The sequence below is a fragment of the Podarcis raffonei genome, chromosome 11 (genome assembly GCF_027172205.1).
Source record: "Podarcis raffonei isolate rPodRaf1 chromosome 11, rPodRaf1.pri, whole genome shotgun sequence".
Classification (NCBI taxonomy): Eukaryota; Metazoa; Chordata; class Lepidosauria; order Squamata; family Lacertidae; genus Podarcis; species Podarcis raffonei.
This window is the reverse complement of record NC_070612.1, coordinates 34,875,810-34,893,440: the sequence shown is the minus strand read 5'-3', so window position 1 is coordinate 34,893,440 and position 17,631 is coordinate 34,875,810. Positions and strand designations below refer to the sequence as shown.

The following is a 17,631-nucleotide window of genomic DNA, read 5'->3' as shown; positions in this document are numbered from 1 at the left end:
GCTTCATTGTGACGTCTATAAGCAGCAACGCCTTCTGGGTAAAACGTTGGCGGCGTACCCACCAATTTTCAACAGGAGACCGGGGAGGCGCGCCTGGGACTTGATTGACAAGCGGCTTAGCCACTTGCGATGGCGCTGTGAGCGGCGGGGCGGGAGGGACGCTTCGCGGGGTCCAATTAAAGCTCGCAATCCGAAGAGGGGAAGCGGCGTTGTCGGAGGGAACGGGTTTCGCGCCCCGCTTTCGAGGGAAAGGCTGTTGTTCCTCTTGATTCCGGGTTCCGGTGGCCAAAGTAGCCGAGACACGCTGCCCCCCTTCCCGCCTGGTTTTAAGGGGTGGGGCTGGGAGAATGAATTTGGTGGCGAGGTTGGTACCTTGGCAGGAGGGAGGGAGGGAAGCCGCGAGCGAAGGGCTTTTTGCTTCTTGTTGCCATGGCAACGCAACGTGTTTTCTACCCCCCTCCCCACCGTCGCGAGCCGCCTTGTCGCGATATTTGCCGCAGCGAGCGTGCGCACTGGCTCCGGGTGCCGCGCGGCATCCCCTTCCCCCCTCCCGTCGCAAAAGCATTTGGTAGCCGACCGATTCCTCTTGTCTTTCGAGTCGGGGATTTCAGCTTTATTATTATTATTATTTTATTATTATTATTATTATTATTATTATTATTATTTACATCTTGTTTTGTTGATAGTTGCCTTGGACCTTGTAGGCGAGGGAAGAGGAAGGAAGAATAATGCGCGTCCCCGCTTAGGTTCTCAAAGCTGCTTGTGGAAGTGATTTAATGCCATTTAGATTTATAATCTAAGCAACTTTAGCACATCGAATAATGTAAGCTGGCAACCAAGGTGAATAGGTAGGCAGCAGCCCAGCGTTCACCTTAAAGGATGGAGTGAAAGCTAGAGACCCTTCTTATGTAGGAAGACACGCACAGAGTTGTGTTTTCGGGCTGTGATGCTCCAGGCCATCTTCATAAACGTTAGATCCTTGGTGAGGTGGGCTGCCACTGCAGAGCACAGAGCCATAGCTTAGTGGTGCAGCAAATGCCTTCCCTGCACACATTTCCAGATTGGTTCTTGGTATCTTCTAGGCAGGGCAGGGAATGCCATCTCTGAAGCCATGCAGAGCCTCTACCAACAGAGCTTTCCAAACTGTTGCAACACCTTAGTGTCTTGGCTGCAATGCTCCCTGTGCTCCTTACCAGAGCTCGAAAGGGGTTAGTTTAACCTCTGGTTTGCTAGTAAAACTGAATTACTGTGTCATAGAATTGTAAGAGTTGGTAGGGACCCTGAGGGTCATCTAGTCCAACCCCCTGCAATGCAGGAATATGCAGTTGTCCCATACAGGGATTGAACTTGCAACCTTGGCATTATGAGCACCATGCTCTAACCAAGTGAGCCATCACTAAATGATGCATGTCTAAAAAGTGTGTCACCAGCCTGAAAAGTTTGGAAAGCTCTGCAGTCTACCATAGTACTGAACAAGATGGTTTAATGGTCTGACTTTGTAGAAAGCAGGTTTTTTGTGTTCAATTAGGTGCAAACACCAGCACCCTTGCTTTCCTTACTAAATCAGTATAGGAACTCCCGTAGCCTTTAGGAATGCAGAAGTCCATTTTAAGAATATAATATACATATATCAGGGAAAAGGTGAACTAAAAAGAGCAGAAGGGAGTCTTGATGGCAGACAGAGTATGCTGTTTTGTCATTGTAGTCTCTAGTCCAAGTGTGGCAAACATTTGGCCCTCCAAGGTGCTGGAAGAACTACAGCTCCCCTCATTCCTGGCAATTGGCCATGCTTGCCAGGGCTGATGGGAATGGTAGTTCAGCAACATCTGGAGGGCCAAAGCTTTCCTACACCAGCCTTAGCCCAAATACAGTTGCTTATGAATCCATCATAAATCTTAAAACTAAGACTGGACATTTCATGAAATCAGTTCTCATTCTGTTTTCTTCATCAAGGTGACACATACCTACCCACTAAGATATGCCACAGAACTAAAATTGTGTGTTCTTTAAGAGAGAAAAAAGCATACCTGACTACATTTGTCTTTATGTTCTAGATCTGAGCTTCCTGTTGACAAAACCAAGAGAAAGAAAAGAAGAGACTTGACTGAAGAACAGAAGCAAGAAATTAAAGATGCTTTTGAGTTGTTTGACACAGATAAAGACAGAGCTATAGATTATCATGAACTGAAGGCAATTGATTTTCTTATAAAAATATTGATATTTTGCTTTATAATTGTACAGTGTTGTATAATCCTTATAAGGTGTGTTAGCTACATATTGTGATACATTTTTCTGTGGTATACATGCTATGAACGAAGATGGCTGATTCATACAGAGTAAAACTGAGTGGTGTAATAGCATTTATATAGCACTTGCTGAATATTCAGTAAGTATATAGTATACAATATTAGTAATCTTTGCAACCTTCCTATGAGATTGGCTAATATTGCCCCCATAGTGTAGAGGAGGCTGAGATTGTAAGGAAGTGGTTTGCATGTAGTGAGGTTTGAACTAGTTTTATAGCTCACACTTTAGCAACTTCACTGCAGCAGCTCTTGAATTGGTGTTTTTAATGTTTGCGATCTGTTTCTATGATGTTTAAACCAGCCATAAGGCAGAAGCACTTAAAAGTAAATACTAGGAAAGATGCATTCCCCTTGGTGCTCATAGTTAACATAGATCTGCATTCCAGAGCAAACTATAGATCTAGAATTTTAGCATTGTGGTATGGTATACATGATACCATCATAGCCTGTTTCTCTTTGTCAGAAACATCTTAAGGCTGCTATGTGGAGTTACGTGCAATATATTAATGTTCTAAGAACCTTGATGTCAGTGGTTCTCCAGCAATACAATCTTAAACTTCTTTGCTCTGAGGAAAGTCTCCATGATTTCAGTAAGGCTTAATCCCATGCAGCCTTGATATAATAAACATAATTTTCAAAATGTCATACTGTCATATCTTCTGCTCTCATTTTGTAAGAGCCAAAGGCAGCATGGGTGGGAAATTTATTCCATCTGGTTGCCATCCCAGAGTGTCTTTTTCATAGAGCTATTTTTTTCTTGTTCTTTTCTCACAAAAAAATCACTTTTGGAACTTGGAAACATAGAAGTTGTTGCTGAACTGTTTAGGATACTGACAGCACAAACCATTTCTACTCAGTCAGCATGCTTATTTTGTAATGTCAGTAAACAAGAGGTTAAACAAGGACGGCAAGTTGGTAATCTGCGGGTGCACCCAGTTCTCTCCATTCACTCCAGCAGTAGCATAGAATAAAATATTATGCTCCTTCAGCATTTGGCTTGATCACTGCTGCTCTCCTAGTGAATTTCACTGAAAAAGTGCTGGCAAGGCCAAAAGTATAGCAAGAGTTACCTTTTTCTCCCTCCACTGGTAAACCTCCACCCAGAAAACAGGAAATCACCATAGTGGCTCCTGTGGCATCACAGGATCACGTTAACTCTCATCTATCAAAGTAGCACTTCAGGTGCTGCTTTTGGAGGCACCAGATGCTTCTTGGCTGGAGATTAGGAAATAAAGATCCATAAATGATGTGCAGAGTGCTGTTTGGCTTGGCTTCAGAGCACCCATTTTGCTCAGGAATCTGAGATTGTTGCAGAGATCTCTGCAGTGTTGCAGGAGCCTCTTGGTAATGTCCTGTTTGCTGCCAAGAGGGAAGTATTGCTTCTCCCACTCTGGACGCCAGATGTGTCAGCTTGGGTACGGCAATCATGTTCTGTCCCCCCCAGCCAGCCAAGCACTTAAAACTGCACAAACACTAATTTTTTTGTCCTCCAGGCATTTGTGGAAAAGTGGGCAGACTTTCAGAAATGTGTAACCATTTGGAAGTTTTATCTTTACAATCCCATACATCTACCTAGGATTTTTTCCCCTTTACTATCATCTAGGAAATTCTCATGTGAGTAAAAATGTCATTTATTATCATCAACTTGCTATTGCAGTCAGTATGAACTACGATGAATAAATGGTTTGTGAGTCAACATTGTTGCATTTCTGTCTTTTCCCAAAAGGTGGCAATGAGAGCCTTAGGTTTTGATGTGAAAAAAGCAGATGTGCTAAAGATACTTAAAGATTATGATCGGGAAGGAACTGGGAAAATCACCTTTGAAGATTTTAATGAAGTTGGTGAGTATTGGATTTTAAACATGTATTGACAGGAGGAAATTTGGCAATAATTGATAGCTGGAAATTTAGCTGGTTTGATTCTTAATGGATGGGTATGCAAATGTATCGGGGATAACAGATGAGCCTTTTAATGTTTACAGCATTGTGTGTGTCCCCCCAAAAGAAAGAAAGAAAGAACTATCAACATTTTGCTTTGACCCTCTGCATTCACTTTCTTCTCTTCTATCCCACCTTTATCTGCCAGTAGTGATGAAACTGAACAAAGGGGATAGATAACCTTAAACTTTACTAGCATTCCATAGTTTTTCATGTCCTGCTATTTCCCCCCAGTATCTCCTTTTAAAACTAATTTATTTTTTTATTCTGTATCCACAACTTTTTTAAAAAAAAAACACCTATTGGACTATGGAAGAGTAATTATTATGGGGCAATTTTTGTATTTAACTTTGGCAGCCGTATGTAGAAGATTCCTACAATATTTGCTGTTGCTATAGAAAGATCAAAAGAGAGAGTGGGTTTTCTGCAGAAATGAAGTATGACTACTCGGTTACCTTTCTAAGTATTCAGTAAGTTGTGACATTTTCCATATATTCACTTCCTATGTGGAGTTCAAATCCATGCAGTTGAGGTTACTACATGTGCGTACACCCCGCCCCCCGCCTCTTTAGGTAGATGATGAAAGCTAATCTTTTAAATTCTTTGGGTCAGAAACCTGAGGGTTTGGAATAGAGTTAGAGCATTTCAATGCAGAATTATTATTTTTTCACCAACAGAAGTAGAGTTAATTTCATAGAAATAGACAGATCTCCCAATTGTTTTCATTTTAGTGACAGACTGGATACTTGAGAGAGATCCTCATGAAGAGATACTCAAGGCATTTAAATTGTTTGATGATGATGATTCGGGTAAAATAAGCCTGAGAAACCTGCGCCGTGTAGCTAGAGAACTTGGGGAAAACATGACCGATGAAGAACTTCGGGCAATGATTGAAGAATTTGATAAAGATGGTGATGGAGAAAGTAAGTTCTAAAAATGCTGTGTTCATGTGCTAATCATAAATATGATATAGAAATAGTGCATTGAATTTGTTTTCTGTGTGATGATTTTATGGTCAAGCAAGTGACTGATTTTCTCTCCAGAAAATGTAATCCTACAAACTGCCCATGGATCTGGGAATGAAATTCAATTTCTCCCTATTAAAGTATGAAATTATATGCCATAGGTTATACATGAATGTATTGGCCTCTTCTGTTATTTTGCAATGAATAAATAAAACTGGGGTGAATTATTGTCTGCCTACGATGCTGTTGAATCTGCAATATAAGTCACTAAAAAATAACCATAGAATCTTCTTCAGAAATCAGGAAGTTTAAGTGTACCTTCAAATTTAGAAGACAAGGCCAAGAGGATTCGGGGCTTTCAGCAATATGCAGCATGAAATGATAGCAGCAGATATATATATATTTATATGTAAATAATTACCAACTAGTCTGTTTTAGTAAAGCTAAATTATTTTTATTTCGTGTGATAATTGCTTGCTCTGAGGATTTCATACCAAGTTAATCCTTCAAAAGGGTCCACTACAGACTTTCCTAATGAATGTTAATTTGCTTTAATATTTTTGAGAGAATTTCAGTATTTAGCCTCCTTCAGACTGCCAAAAGGAGCTTATTTGATTGATAAAAGCTTTCAAGTAAGATATGCAGTCAATACTTACCTGTTTTCTTCGTTTTTTTCAGTCAACCAGGAAGAATTTATTGCCATCATGACTGGAGATGTTTAACGGTACAAGAAAAGAAATGAACTTGGCACAAAAAGAAAGGATTATCGGCTTTCAGCATTGAAGCTGCCACCTTTCTGTTTAAGTTAATTTCTGTAGCAGGAGCCATGCAAAAAATAATTTCCCTCAAAGGACCAAAAGAAACACAAAATCTATGTACTAAGAGGTTGATATTTTATATCATTAAATTTTAGATTAAGCAGTGTTACGTTTGAGTACTCATTTGTAAAATAGCTTTGTATAAGAATTTTAAATTAAATCATAGTATAAAACCTTTTGAAGTTGACATTATTTTAGCATTAGCCGTGGCCTTAGTTTTTATATAAGAGTTTAACAGACATCCATTTTAATAAAGTATTCTTTTTATATTCTGTAACCCTTGTTGGAGTGTTTAATCCAAATGGATTGTGGTTGTAATTGTCAGCTGTAGTACTGCTTAATTTGGTGGTGAAATCACATTTGGCCTTTTAGGTTATGCTTTTGTTGTGCAGCAGTAATTGTAAACTATTTATTGCATTACAATTTGTGTCACTCCTTTCCCCCAAGGGGTTTACTCCCAAAGCCTTTCTCATGAATGAGTATAGCTGCAAGGCAGCAGCGTTCTAGGATCAGTTTACCATCTCCTAGATGGGCTACCTTCCCAGGTTGATGAGCCCCACCTACCCATCATTTTCCTCTATGGCCTGTACGGTAACCACCTTCTTGACTGTTGAACCCACTATTGCTGTCATCAGCTCAATACTCCGGAGCCTGTCTTCACATGCAGAGGAAGACTAACTCACTGAGGGTTTGAGACCCATCAGCTACCATTGGGGTGTATGAGGTTAGGGGAGGGCTAGAACCTCTGGTGAGGGTCATGTGCTTCTGGGGTCCTTTGTCCACCACCCTGCACTCAGCTCTTACCCGTGGCTCCTAGAAGCTTTCATCATGCAAGTGGCCACACCCTGGGAAATGGCTTCAACTGTCCAGCTAAACCAGGTAAAATAGAAAAGTAACTGAGTTCCATTCCTTTCGTTAGGTCTACTCTTGAGTATGACTTGGGGAAATAACTTGCAATCTTAGAAGAGGCAAACTGCCTTCTAGCTACTTCCTTTTTCTTGGGGAAACTAGCTGTAACCTCAGTATACAGTGGTACCTCAGGTTACAGACGCTTCAGGTTACAGATGCTTCAGGTTACAGACTCCACTAACCCAGAAATAGTACCTCGGGTTAAGAACTTTGCTTCAGGATGAGAATAGAAATCGTGCAGCAGTGGCATGGCAGCAGCGGGAGGCCCCATTAGCTAAAGTGGTGCTTCAGGTTAACAGTTTCAGGTTAAGAACAGACCTCCGGAACAAATTAAGTTCTTAACCCGAGGTAGCACTGTAAAAGATTAGATATGTTGCATAAAATGCATTCCTGATTGATCCAATCAGAGGCTATGTTCTTAAACTATCATACCTTTTTTGTTTGCCTTTTGCATGCTTTATGTGTGTTCTGGTAAGTTGTCTTCCATTTGGCTAGATGTGTCATTGCTGCAGACACCCTTTCAGCAACTTCGAAGTTAGTTACCACAAGTTACTGGGAGATAATGTTTTGATGTTGATGCTCAGAATCTTAAGGGCTGTTTTTTTTAGAGCAATGCTTGCTTTAGTTGTTTGAGAGATGCATTTCACTTCATATATCCGAACACAAGATAACCGTTTTTCTCTGAAGTTTAAACAACAAAGTTGAAAGTGTAATGCAAGGATGCCAGATGGCCCTGCTAACTTCAATCCTAGTGTTGGGGAAAAAATGGTTTGCATGTCATGAAGAGAGAAGAAGCAAGTGATTCACACATTCTTCACCCTATTTTAGGTGTTCCTGTAAATCAGGCATAGGTAACCTGTGGCCAAATTAGCCCAGCAGGGATGCTAATTGGGCCTATGAGGTAATTCTTCCCTAGCCAAGCCTACCTGTCCCACACTAAATGCCATATGATGCCCAGTGTGGAGCAGATAAAACCCTACAAAGTGCACTTCCAATTATTCCTCTGCAAGCAAGGCTTCCGCTGGGCATCTTTTAAATTTGGAGCCAAAGTCCTAATGAAATGAGTTTCTCTCAGGAGCTGCAAGTAGAGCTGATCCCTGCCAAGTCAAGTCTCTTGGCAAGTTGGAGTGGAAAGATGGCAAGCAGAGAAGTAGTTAAGCATCCTTTTCCTCCCCACTTTTTCTAATCAGAGCATTTGAAAGCTGCTTTGTAGGGGAAAAGATGCCAGAACAACTAATATGCACATTATAATGGTAAGAGAGGCACTGTACATTCTTCCATGCTTTTCAAACACTCCCATCACCCTCTGCCAGCTTGGCCAATGACTAGAGATAATAGGAATTGTAGTCCATAGGGCCACAGCAGCTCTACTTCGAAGCAAGCTCTTAAAAGAATATACAGTTGCGAGAGTCCACTGTGTTCTCTGCACTTCTTGTCCCTGCAGTCAGACTGACAAATATTTATTTAAAAGGAGGATGGATAAGACACTTGTTGCTTGACTTCATTCTGGGTTCCTGGTATTCAGATGATTTACAGAAGACAAGTGGGGTGCATAGCTCAGTTCGCAGAGCATAAGACTTAACCACAGGGTCGTGTGTTTGAGCCCCACGTTGGGCCAAAAATTCCTGCATTGCAGGGGGTTGGACTAGAGGACCCTCGTGTTCTCTTCAAAACATTGCAGTGAAGAGTGTGCTTTTTTTCTAGAGAAAAAGGTGCCAGAACGCACCTCTTTGGGCTGGGTGTGTGTCTCCTTGCGAGCCATAGGCTTGTTGAGGCTGCTCCGCTGAGGCGCAGAGAGGTTTCCAGAGCAGGATGGGGGCTTGTTCAGCTGAAGTGTGGCTTTCCCAGTGTCAGCTGTTAGCTGGAAGGCTGCAGAATCTCAGCAAAGGCCTGCTGCACTTCTGGCTCACGAGGAGACCTTCTCAGGATGTCCCCATCGGGCTCCGGGGAGGGTCTCCTCGTGAGCCAGAGGCCCAGCGGGCCTTTGCTGAGGCTGGCCATGTCTCTCCCCACACTTCCGGGACCCAGCTGAGGGCTGTCGGAATGCCTTTCCAGGAAGTTCCAGCTGGAGGAGAGAAAAAAAGCCACCTCAAAATCAGCTCTCCAACCACTGAGCACGCTCAGTCCTCATTGCACTGTTTGGAGGGTCCTCCCCTAAGGATTTTTCTTTTTTCTAGACATTTTTGGTACTTCTGCAAACCTTCTGCCACAAGTTGGCCACTGCAAATGCTGTGGTGAAAATTGCTCCCACTTTCTTTTTCTTTTTTTCTATTCTCCAGCATTCAATGGGGGGGAAAATGAAAATTCAAAAATTAGGAAATTTCTGCAAATTTCTAATAGATGGGGCACAGGGTTTTTGATGCACTTGCCTTTCTTTCAAAGTTGCGAGGGGAGAGTGCCTGTTATTTCATTCTACAAATCACTTTTTCAGTTGTGTACACGCGATACTTTCTTGGGAGCCTGCATTCTTGAAAACATGAATCTACCACTCACTATTTTGTAAGTACTAGAAAGTGGAGAGGCTGCCTACTGTGTGCCTGACAGCTGCTCATAAAAAAGTGAAGTATTTTCACTTTTTAAAGAAATCAGTGCTGAATTATTATTATTTAGATAAAAAACAGAAAAGAAAAAGGTCTTCATTTGAAAAGATAATCAGTGAGTGCACTGACCACACATGCTTGATAGCCATTCTTCCATGTTTCCCACGTGTCAGTTTCCCAGTTAAAGTTCAGGAGAAGAAGTCATGAGGTAACTTTTTTTTCAGGTCAGTTTGAGGGGGTTGATTCCAGGCATGGGAGAATATTTTACTCGTTTCATAAAATTTATATACCTCTTAACTGTAAAAACAAACCTCGATGCAGTTTTCAAATCGGAGAAAACTCTAAAATCATCAGTAAAACAGTTAAAGATTAAACATTGATGAAATATTTAAAATCAACAAGAAGCTAAAAATGGATTAGAGCACATGTCAATATTTTACATAGGCTCGCCTAAATAGGAATTATTTTAGTAGGTGCCGAAGAGAACAGTAAATGTGTCTGCCTGATGTCAATAGGCAGGGAGTTCCAAAGGAACAATATGCCACCTGTGGCAGTGCCAATTCTGCAGATCAAAGTCGCCAAATGGACATATATGAGGTAAGGCAATTTCACAGGTAAAATCACATCTGCTTTATGGGAAGAAAAGCACATGTGCACTAGCAGATCTCTGCCTGGATGGTGCTGTTTTGGCTGCAGAAGAAACCACATTCATCTCTGAAACAGAAGGAATGATTTACTGCTTTCTTTAACTGTGTTTGGATATTGTTGGATTTTCTTAATGACTAAATGAGGAAAGCAACCAGTGCAGAAGGGAGAACAATTTGTCTTGTACTAGAATTAGCCGGTGCAGAAGCCAGAGCTCGTTCTACTGTTGTATTTTTTCATTAGGTCAAGAGTTTCATCAGATAGCGGCTGTCGTCAGCAAAACCTTCCAGACATCATTTCTGTACCAGTCTTGGGAGATAATTGCCACTATAGCAAGTCTGCAGGGACATTCGGAAGGTTTTCATCATTGGTTAACAAAAGGAAAATGGTCTCTCTGAGAAAAAAGAGAGGTCAGTGTTTCAAGATCTTCCTTCATCCCCACATTATATCAAGGGAAAATCTGTACAAATCCAATTGGGTAGTTTTGCTACAATATCAAAGCTGAACAGGAGGTCACGCGAAGCTTCAAAAATCTATACAGAGGATTGTTTGCTTTTCTGTCTAGCAAAAACATGCTACAGGCACTATCTATTAGCTGTGGACTAGTAAGCATTGCATCTCAAAAACGTAAGACAGCTTGCTTCTTAATGCCATGCACACACCATGAATATGACTTAAATATCTCTTTGTTGCATAATCCTGACATTGAACTCCATGCTATTTTTAACAGAAAACTCCACCGCCAAAACCGCCTCCCCAACCCAAGTTATTCTAAAAGTGTTTGAAAACTATTATTAATCCACCTCAAATATGCTGGCACACTTTTGCCAAGATATTAATACCGCTATGAGTTTGTGAATACAAGGACAGTTTGGTGGAGAGGAAGTAGACTCTATGAGAGACCCTTTTATGCCTGGATCCAGCACAGCTTCAAATGCTGGAATAGCCAGTCCAGACAGGCCATTAAGAAAACCAAGGAAATGGGGCTTTGTGCCAGATGACAAATGGGTAAGGCTCCTCCTTCAGCACTTAGATATGAAACTAGGCCTGGGTGACGCATCAGAGTTGTCATGACAGAGTCTGAATTTTTAGGGCAAAGTTAGCTGTTATGTGAGCCAGGAAGGGGAGAAAAAGTAGCAAACCGAGCGCAACATATACCTCGTTTTTTGAACATCTCTGTTGATGAACATTTTGGAACTTGAATGCCATAAACCCGGAAGTAAATGCTTCGGTTTTCGAACGCTTTTCAGAAGTCGAACATCCCATGCGGCTTCTGTATTGAGTTTTCCATAAATAAATGCTTCGGTTTTTGAATGTTTCGGAACTTCAACCGTTTTCTGGACTGGATTACATTCAAAAACCGAGTTACCACTGTATTTGATAATCAGATACAGTAGTGCTAATATTCTTTACTTGGACATCATTATTTTAACCAATGCATAACTGTACTCACTCAACATGCCCATTTTATAATTTTGTTTTTCTCTATTAATTATTATCTGTTATATTTGTTCTCTCTGTTTTATATACATCATAACAGAAAATTATCTTAGTGTGAGACAAGGTTTAGGAAACTCACCAATTACAAAGGGAGATGAATTGTCTTCTTACTTCTCCAGACACAATGTTTTCATGTTAGAACTAATTTTTAGTGTGTGCACTAGCACACATGCACATGCTACCTATTAATTCCCACCATATCCCCCAAATCCTTTTTAAAACTATGTAGTTGTAGGTCTGCGCTTATTTTGCATTGTTATACTATTTGAGGAACTTGGTACCTATCAACGGTAAATCCAATGTAATGGATTGAGTATTCTGTTAACGTGATGAAATACTTAGCAGGTAGATTTCCATTTTTGCGCTTGTATCTGGACTGGTGGGGCTTCTGATGTGATTGCTTAATGAAGCAATTCAGTACTGAAGAAACAACATATCTTGCATGATATTATTAAAGTGGCATACAAAGCTTAATTAAATCTCTTCAAGCATTCATTTTTACGAGTGGGAGAGAACTTTGAATGTAACAATCAAGGTTGCTATAGTGGATTAGCACAGATAAATTTAGAAGTTGAACAGCATAGATTTTAGCTTTTTCCCCCACTAGGGGGACCTATTGTTATTATATAGCAGCATCTGAAGAAGAAATGAAGGGAAAAAGTGGTCTTTTAACTCTGTCAGTGCATTGACACCTTAAAAGGTATAGAGATTTTCACCCGTTGTAATCTTTGATTTTTTTAGACATCTAATTTTTAAAGTAATCTCAGATTTCTTTATAGCACCACAGACAAAAAGTGAACATTTAAAAATCTACACACGTTTGATCTTTTTTTGTGTTCTATAAAATACATTCTTCATAAGAAACAGGCATTATGTGAGTTTAACTCACTTCTTTATTTATTTTACTGAGAAAGCTAAGATTGTGCCATTCAACTCATGGACATCCAATAAAAGGAAGTGCCTCTTTGCAGCTCATAGTTAAACTATGGCTCTCATTCCCACAGGAGGCAGTAAAGGCCACCAACCTAGATGGCTCTGAGAGAGGATTAGACAAATTCATGGAGGGCAGGGCTATTGGTGGCTATTAGCCATGATGGCTCTGCTCTGCCTTCACAGCTGGAGGCAGCAACATGTCGAAATACCAGTTTCTAGAGACCCCAGGAGGGGAAGGTGATCTTGTGTTCGAATCCCGCTTGTGGGTTTCCTACAGGCATCAGGTTAGCCCCTTTGTGAATAGGATGCTGGACTAGATGGGCCATTGGCCTGATCCAGCAGCATCTTCTTACATTCTTACTTCATCCAGCTGTTTACATGTGAAAAGCGTGTGTGTGTGTATCTCAGTGCCGTGAGTGGATGGAGGGCAAAAGCCAAGGGAAAGATGGTTTCCCTCCCCAACAACAGTTAGTGTTTGTGCAAAGTACTGTATATGGTATTCTACCCATAGAATCATGAGCAGAACGGAGAAAATAGCTTCTGTGAGACGGTGCCCAAGAGTACCTCTATTAGGTAAAATTCCAAAATCCATATTAGTGCAAAACTTCTATTAGAGCAATCAAAATGTCAGGAAAATAGTGTGCAATCTTCTACAGGTCTCATGCTTCTGCTTGTGTGAGAGGCTGAATCTAGTTTCACCTTTCCTTCATTACACTCAGCATAAGGTGTAAAATATTCCTCTGGGAGCAGAATGCATGTTTGCATGCATAAAGGCACCTTTGGATACAATCCATAGCACGCACACACATGTACTTATGTGAAATGCACATGTGTGCACACTCACAGTTGGTTGAGAGAGGGCTAGGTTCAGGAACAATGGATTTTTTTATTTTTTATTTTATTGTTTCTGAACCCTGAACTGCTCTGGGAAGAGAGGTTTAAGTTGTTGCTGGTAAACCAAGCAGGCTGCTGCTATCTCATTCTTTTCTGGGCTAAAGTCCAACTCACACAGCAGTTGCAAAGAAAAAGCAAACGCATCGCTAAATTCATCGAGAAATATTTTAACAGTATATAATCTCTGTCAAGATAAAATTGCTTTGTGATTTACATTACAATAAATCCTGACCTTGAAGCGCTGCAGACTAAGCGAAACTGCACTGCGCTTTATCCTCTCACTGAATCAGTGCATGGGAGTTGAAGTACGATGACTGTATCAATCCCACTGTTATGGTATTGGAGCGTTTGTGGAGGCAGAATGTTGTACCTCAGTTGCAATGTGCACAACTGATGTAAAAATTATGGTAGGTTAATAAACAAACTGAAGGGACTCAATGTCACTAGAAATAGAACTTAATTAATGGATAAAATATTAAAAGCTTGAACTTAAACACACACATTTTTTTGAAATTTCAGTGGGAATTAGAAATCCAGATTGATTCGAATGCCCACTGTGGGGTAGAAGTGCCATCACATTTTCCTACTTGTGAGGTAAAGCCTTCTTGTGAAAGCACCGCCAAGTGGTACTCTCACAAATTACAACAACCTGGGGAAATACCATACACTTTAAAGCAGAGGAAGGCAGACAGTAGGTTAGGATCTACTGGTTAATCTTTGGGTAATTTGTACCAGATTGCTGAGTTTTTGTCCCCCAGTTATTTAAAAATAGCAATGACCAAATGGCACTACCAACACATTAGACAGTTGAAATGAAGACAGCTTGGAATAACCAGAAACTGATTTTTGAGAAAGTGAGTCCTTTTGTGGAAGAAATGTGAGCTTACTTAAGTTTTGGTATCGTACTTAAAACAAGTCCTTGCTCAGAGAACCCCTGATCTTTAATTTTGCACCTGGCTCCAGTTGGTGGAACTGGGGGTTCTAGTAAAACACAAAGTAGATCCTATAAACATGAAGTCTTCCCTGCTTCAGTGTGCTTTTAGTGAAACTGAGATCATCACAGGGAAACACTTAAACAAGAGTAGTTTTTACCTAGGAGCACTGAGGATGCAATATCACTGTGTGGTGACTTAACCCCAAAGAATTAGCATTGGACCTAATCCTCATAAATGGGCCACTCATAGTGCATACAACTGCTCCTTTCTAAGATCCCTTATTGGTTTTTTTATTTATACATAGCTTCCAGATTACCTGTTTATTGAGCATCCATCCCGATTTAGTTGCAGGAAGGTTAGATGACATTGCATCAAAGCAAAGTGTTATCCTATACCTTTCAGTGCATTTCATCAACACTTTCCATATTGCATAAAGTCTGATCCTTTTGGGAAGTAGGTTTGCTGCAGAAGACCTTCCAATCAACTACAACTGAGCAATCTGAATTTGATAGTACTTGACTGAATTCCACTTGAAAATATGGACAAGATTGAAGGCTCCTTGGTATAGTTTCTGTGGGAGGAAAATTATATGAATCCTTATGACTCACATGTGTAAATAATAAAAGAATGGGCTGGGTGCCTGGATTCAAAATGTGGCCCTTTGCACACACTCTAGCGGGAGAGAGCCCCCAGCAGAGTAATAAACAGTCTCAGAATTAAGCAGCAGTATAGTGTGGAATATAGGTTGTTAAACCCTTTGCATACCCCGTTTAGTCTGCTTTAAAGTTCTTGACCCCCCCCTACCCCTTTACTTATTAAATCCAAAGGTGTGATCCATTCATTGTTCCATGCAGCAGCAAGCTGAACACGGATAGATTACTACTGAGTGCAAAATGCACTATATAGTTTCAAAGATGTGGTCTGAACTAGGAGCAAGTTCTGACACATCTGTCCTGATCGGTTACATGGCTGGAAGAAGAAGAAGAGTTTGGATTTGATATTCTGCTTTATTACTACCCGAAGGAGTCTCAAAGTTGTTAACAATCTCCTTTCCCTTCCTCCCCCACAACAAACACTCTGTGAGGTGAGTGAGGCTGAGAGACTTCAAAGAAGTGTGACCGGCCCAAGGTCACCCAGCAGCTGCATGTGGAGGAGCGGAGACGCTAATCTGGTTCACTAATCTGGAGTCTACCACTCTTAACCACTACACCACACTGGCTCTCACTGGAAGAGAGTGAGGAAAGGAAATAGAAGAAACTTCACTTCCTCCCCCACAGATGAGAGGGGGGGCATGACCTAGCTGGGTCTAGGATATAGAACTCTCTGGTCTTAACCCCTTTCTGCTGCAACTAGCACACATACATAGTTATGTTTGACTGCAATCTCTCACAGTTTTGTGTTACTACACCTGACAATTTATCCACACATTTTTCTGACCTCAAGTTTGTCTCAGAGATCCCCAGTGAACACTCTTGCCTGGGAACTGCCAACAACTAAAGAGTTGGTCTCACCTTGGGCTGTGTTACTCAGGTCCAGCTGCTCAGCCTCAGATGCCTCAGACATCCTTAGTTAATCTGCTGCTTGGCAGGGCAGTTAACTGGTGAAGACTCAAAATGAGGGCAAAGAATGCTGCCTTAATAAACCCAGCACTGTGTTGCTACAGATTTTATTTGGAGACCTTTCTGAATGTATCGTGCACATCTATTGAAAACTGTTTTGAGAGCCTCTTCAGACAATGGAGTGTAAGTATTCTAAATCAGGGGTTCCCAATGCTCCATGAGTTTCATTCAGTGCTCCATAGCATGTCTGTAAAACAGAATTAAAAAATGTATATAACACAGCACATAACTATTGCTACAACAGGCAGAAAATTGTTAAATGGTTCACCAAGACCCTCAACATTCTTCAAGTAGTTCATGCAGGAAAAAGTTTGGGAACCACTATTCTAAATAATAAGCAAATTATAATCACCTAGAGATCAACTCACAGATCCAGATCTGCTTCCCATCCACCCATATATTTCTCAACGCAGAGATTTCTGGACACAACAACCTGCTTTAGTGGTGTTGAGAAATAACATACAATATCTGCTTTGAACTTTTAGTTCCCATATTTATATATGCACGCAAAGGCACTCCTATGATTGCAATATATTTAAGGCTATTCAGACTCCCCCAGACTAGCTGAACAGTCTAGACTCTATAATTTTGCATAGAGGGTATCTCATGCTGTGGAACTGACTGCTTGTAGGTGCTTTGAGTGATACTATTAACCACATTACTTCAAATTGTACTGGCAGGGTGGGTGGGGGCGACTGCAACTATTTTTAACTAGCATAAACCGGTCCACCTTGTTATATTTCTTCAAAGGTCTGTTACACTTAAGTTTCATTCTTGATCTCAGACATATGTATGCATGTACATACGTATGTATATATGCGGTGTTTTGAGGAGGTTCACAGTTACATTATTTGCCATTTTTTGTGAGCTCTTTTCGGATTATAATGCAGCTCCACTTATACTGTACATGCTTACTGTGGACATATGCTCACACTAGACAAAATCTGGTAATCGTTTGTCACAGATGGCAATGAGTAATGCTTTTGCTTATTTCACCCACGAAAATCACCCATATAGCACTCATGCAAAACAAGTTCCCAGCGATTCATCTGGTGCAAACAAGAAATGCATTGTGGTGGTATCTTTGTTTTTGTAGCCACTATTATTAGTAGCAATGCTCAAAAGCCAACAACCATCGTAATCAAGGAGGATACAATTACCTACCTTCTCTTCTGGATTCTGTAGCTGGCAGAGAACCAAATAATGCATCTAGCTTTCCTGAGAAATTGTGCCGTCATTTCAATATGTGGTCTCAGATTCCAGCTTCATTGTAATGAATGGAAGCAGAGGTGTGTTGGTCAGACACACCTTGGCCAGGGAAAGAATCTCTTTCTTCTCCTGTACTCGGTGGGACTGGGTGAGCAACTTGTCTGTATGATGAGCAGCAGCATACTTGCCCCTCAGAGCTCACGGATATGACTCAACTGCCTATTTAGGGCATGGGGGACAGAACATTTTTTAATGGATTGCATTCAGTGGCATCATCCTGCCAGTGTAAAGCCCATACTGTTAGTGCAACTGGCAAATCCAATGGTTGGATTCCATTTTTGTAAGATGTTGTGCAGCCACTAAGGTACATAGTAGAATTTATTGCAGTTTTATCCTACTTCTTTTCCAAGGAGCTCCAGGT

General features: G+C 41.0%; 1 protein-coding gene across 2 annotated transcripts; it reads left to right on the top strand.

Moving 5' to 3' along the window:
- The first annotated feature begins 53 nt into the window (after positions 1-53).
- CETN3 (centrin 3) lies at positions 54-6,303 on the top strand. Of its 2 annotated transcripts, none has more exons than XM_053409138.1 (5): positions 54-137; positions 2,055-2,190; positions 4,033-4,147; positions 4,975-5,166; positions 5,887-6,303. In XM_053409138.1, the coding sequence occupies exons 1-5, from the start codon at positions 130-132 to the stop codon at positions 5,928-5,930; spliced, it is 495 nt and encodes a 164-aa protein (XP_053265113.1). In that variant the 5' UTR covers positions 54-129; the 3' UTR covers positions 5,931-6,303. The 2 variants fall into 2 exon arrangements, with proteins under 2 accessions (XP_053265113.1, XP_053265112.1); XM_053409137.1 differs by lacking the exon at positions 54-137 and adding an exon at positions 211-364.
- Positions 6,304-17,631: the final 11,328 nt, after the last annotated feature.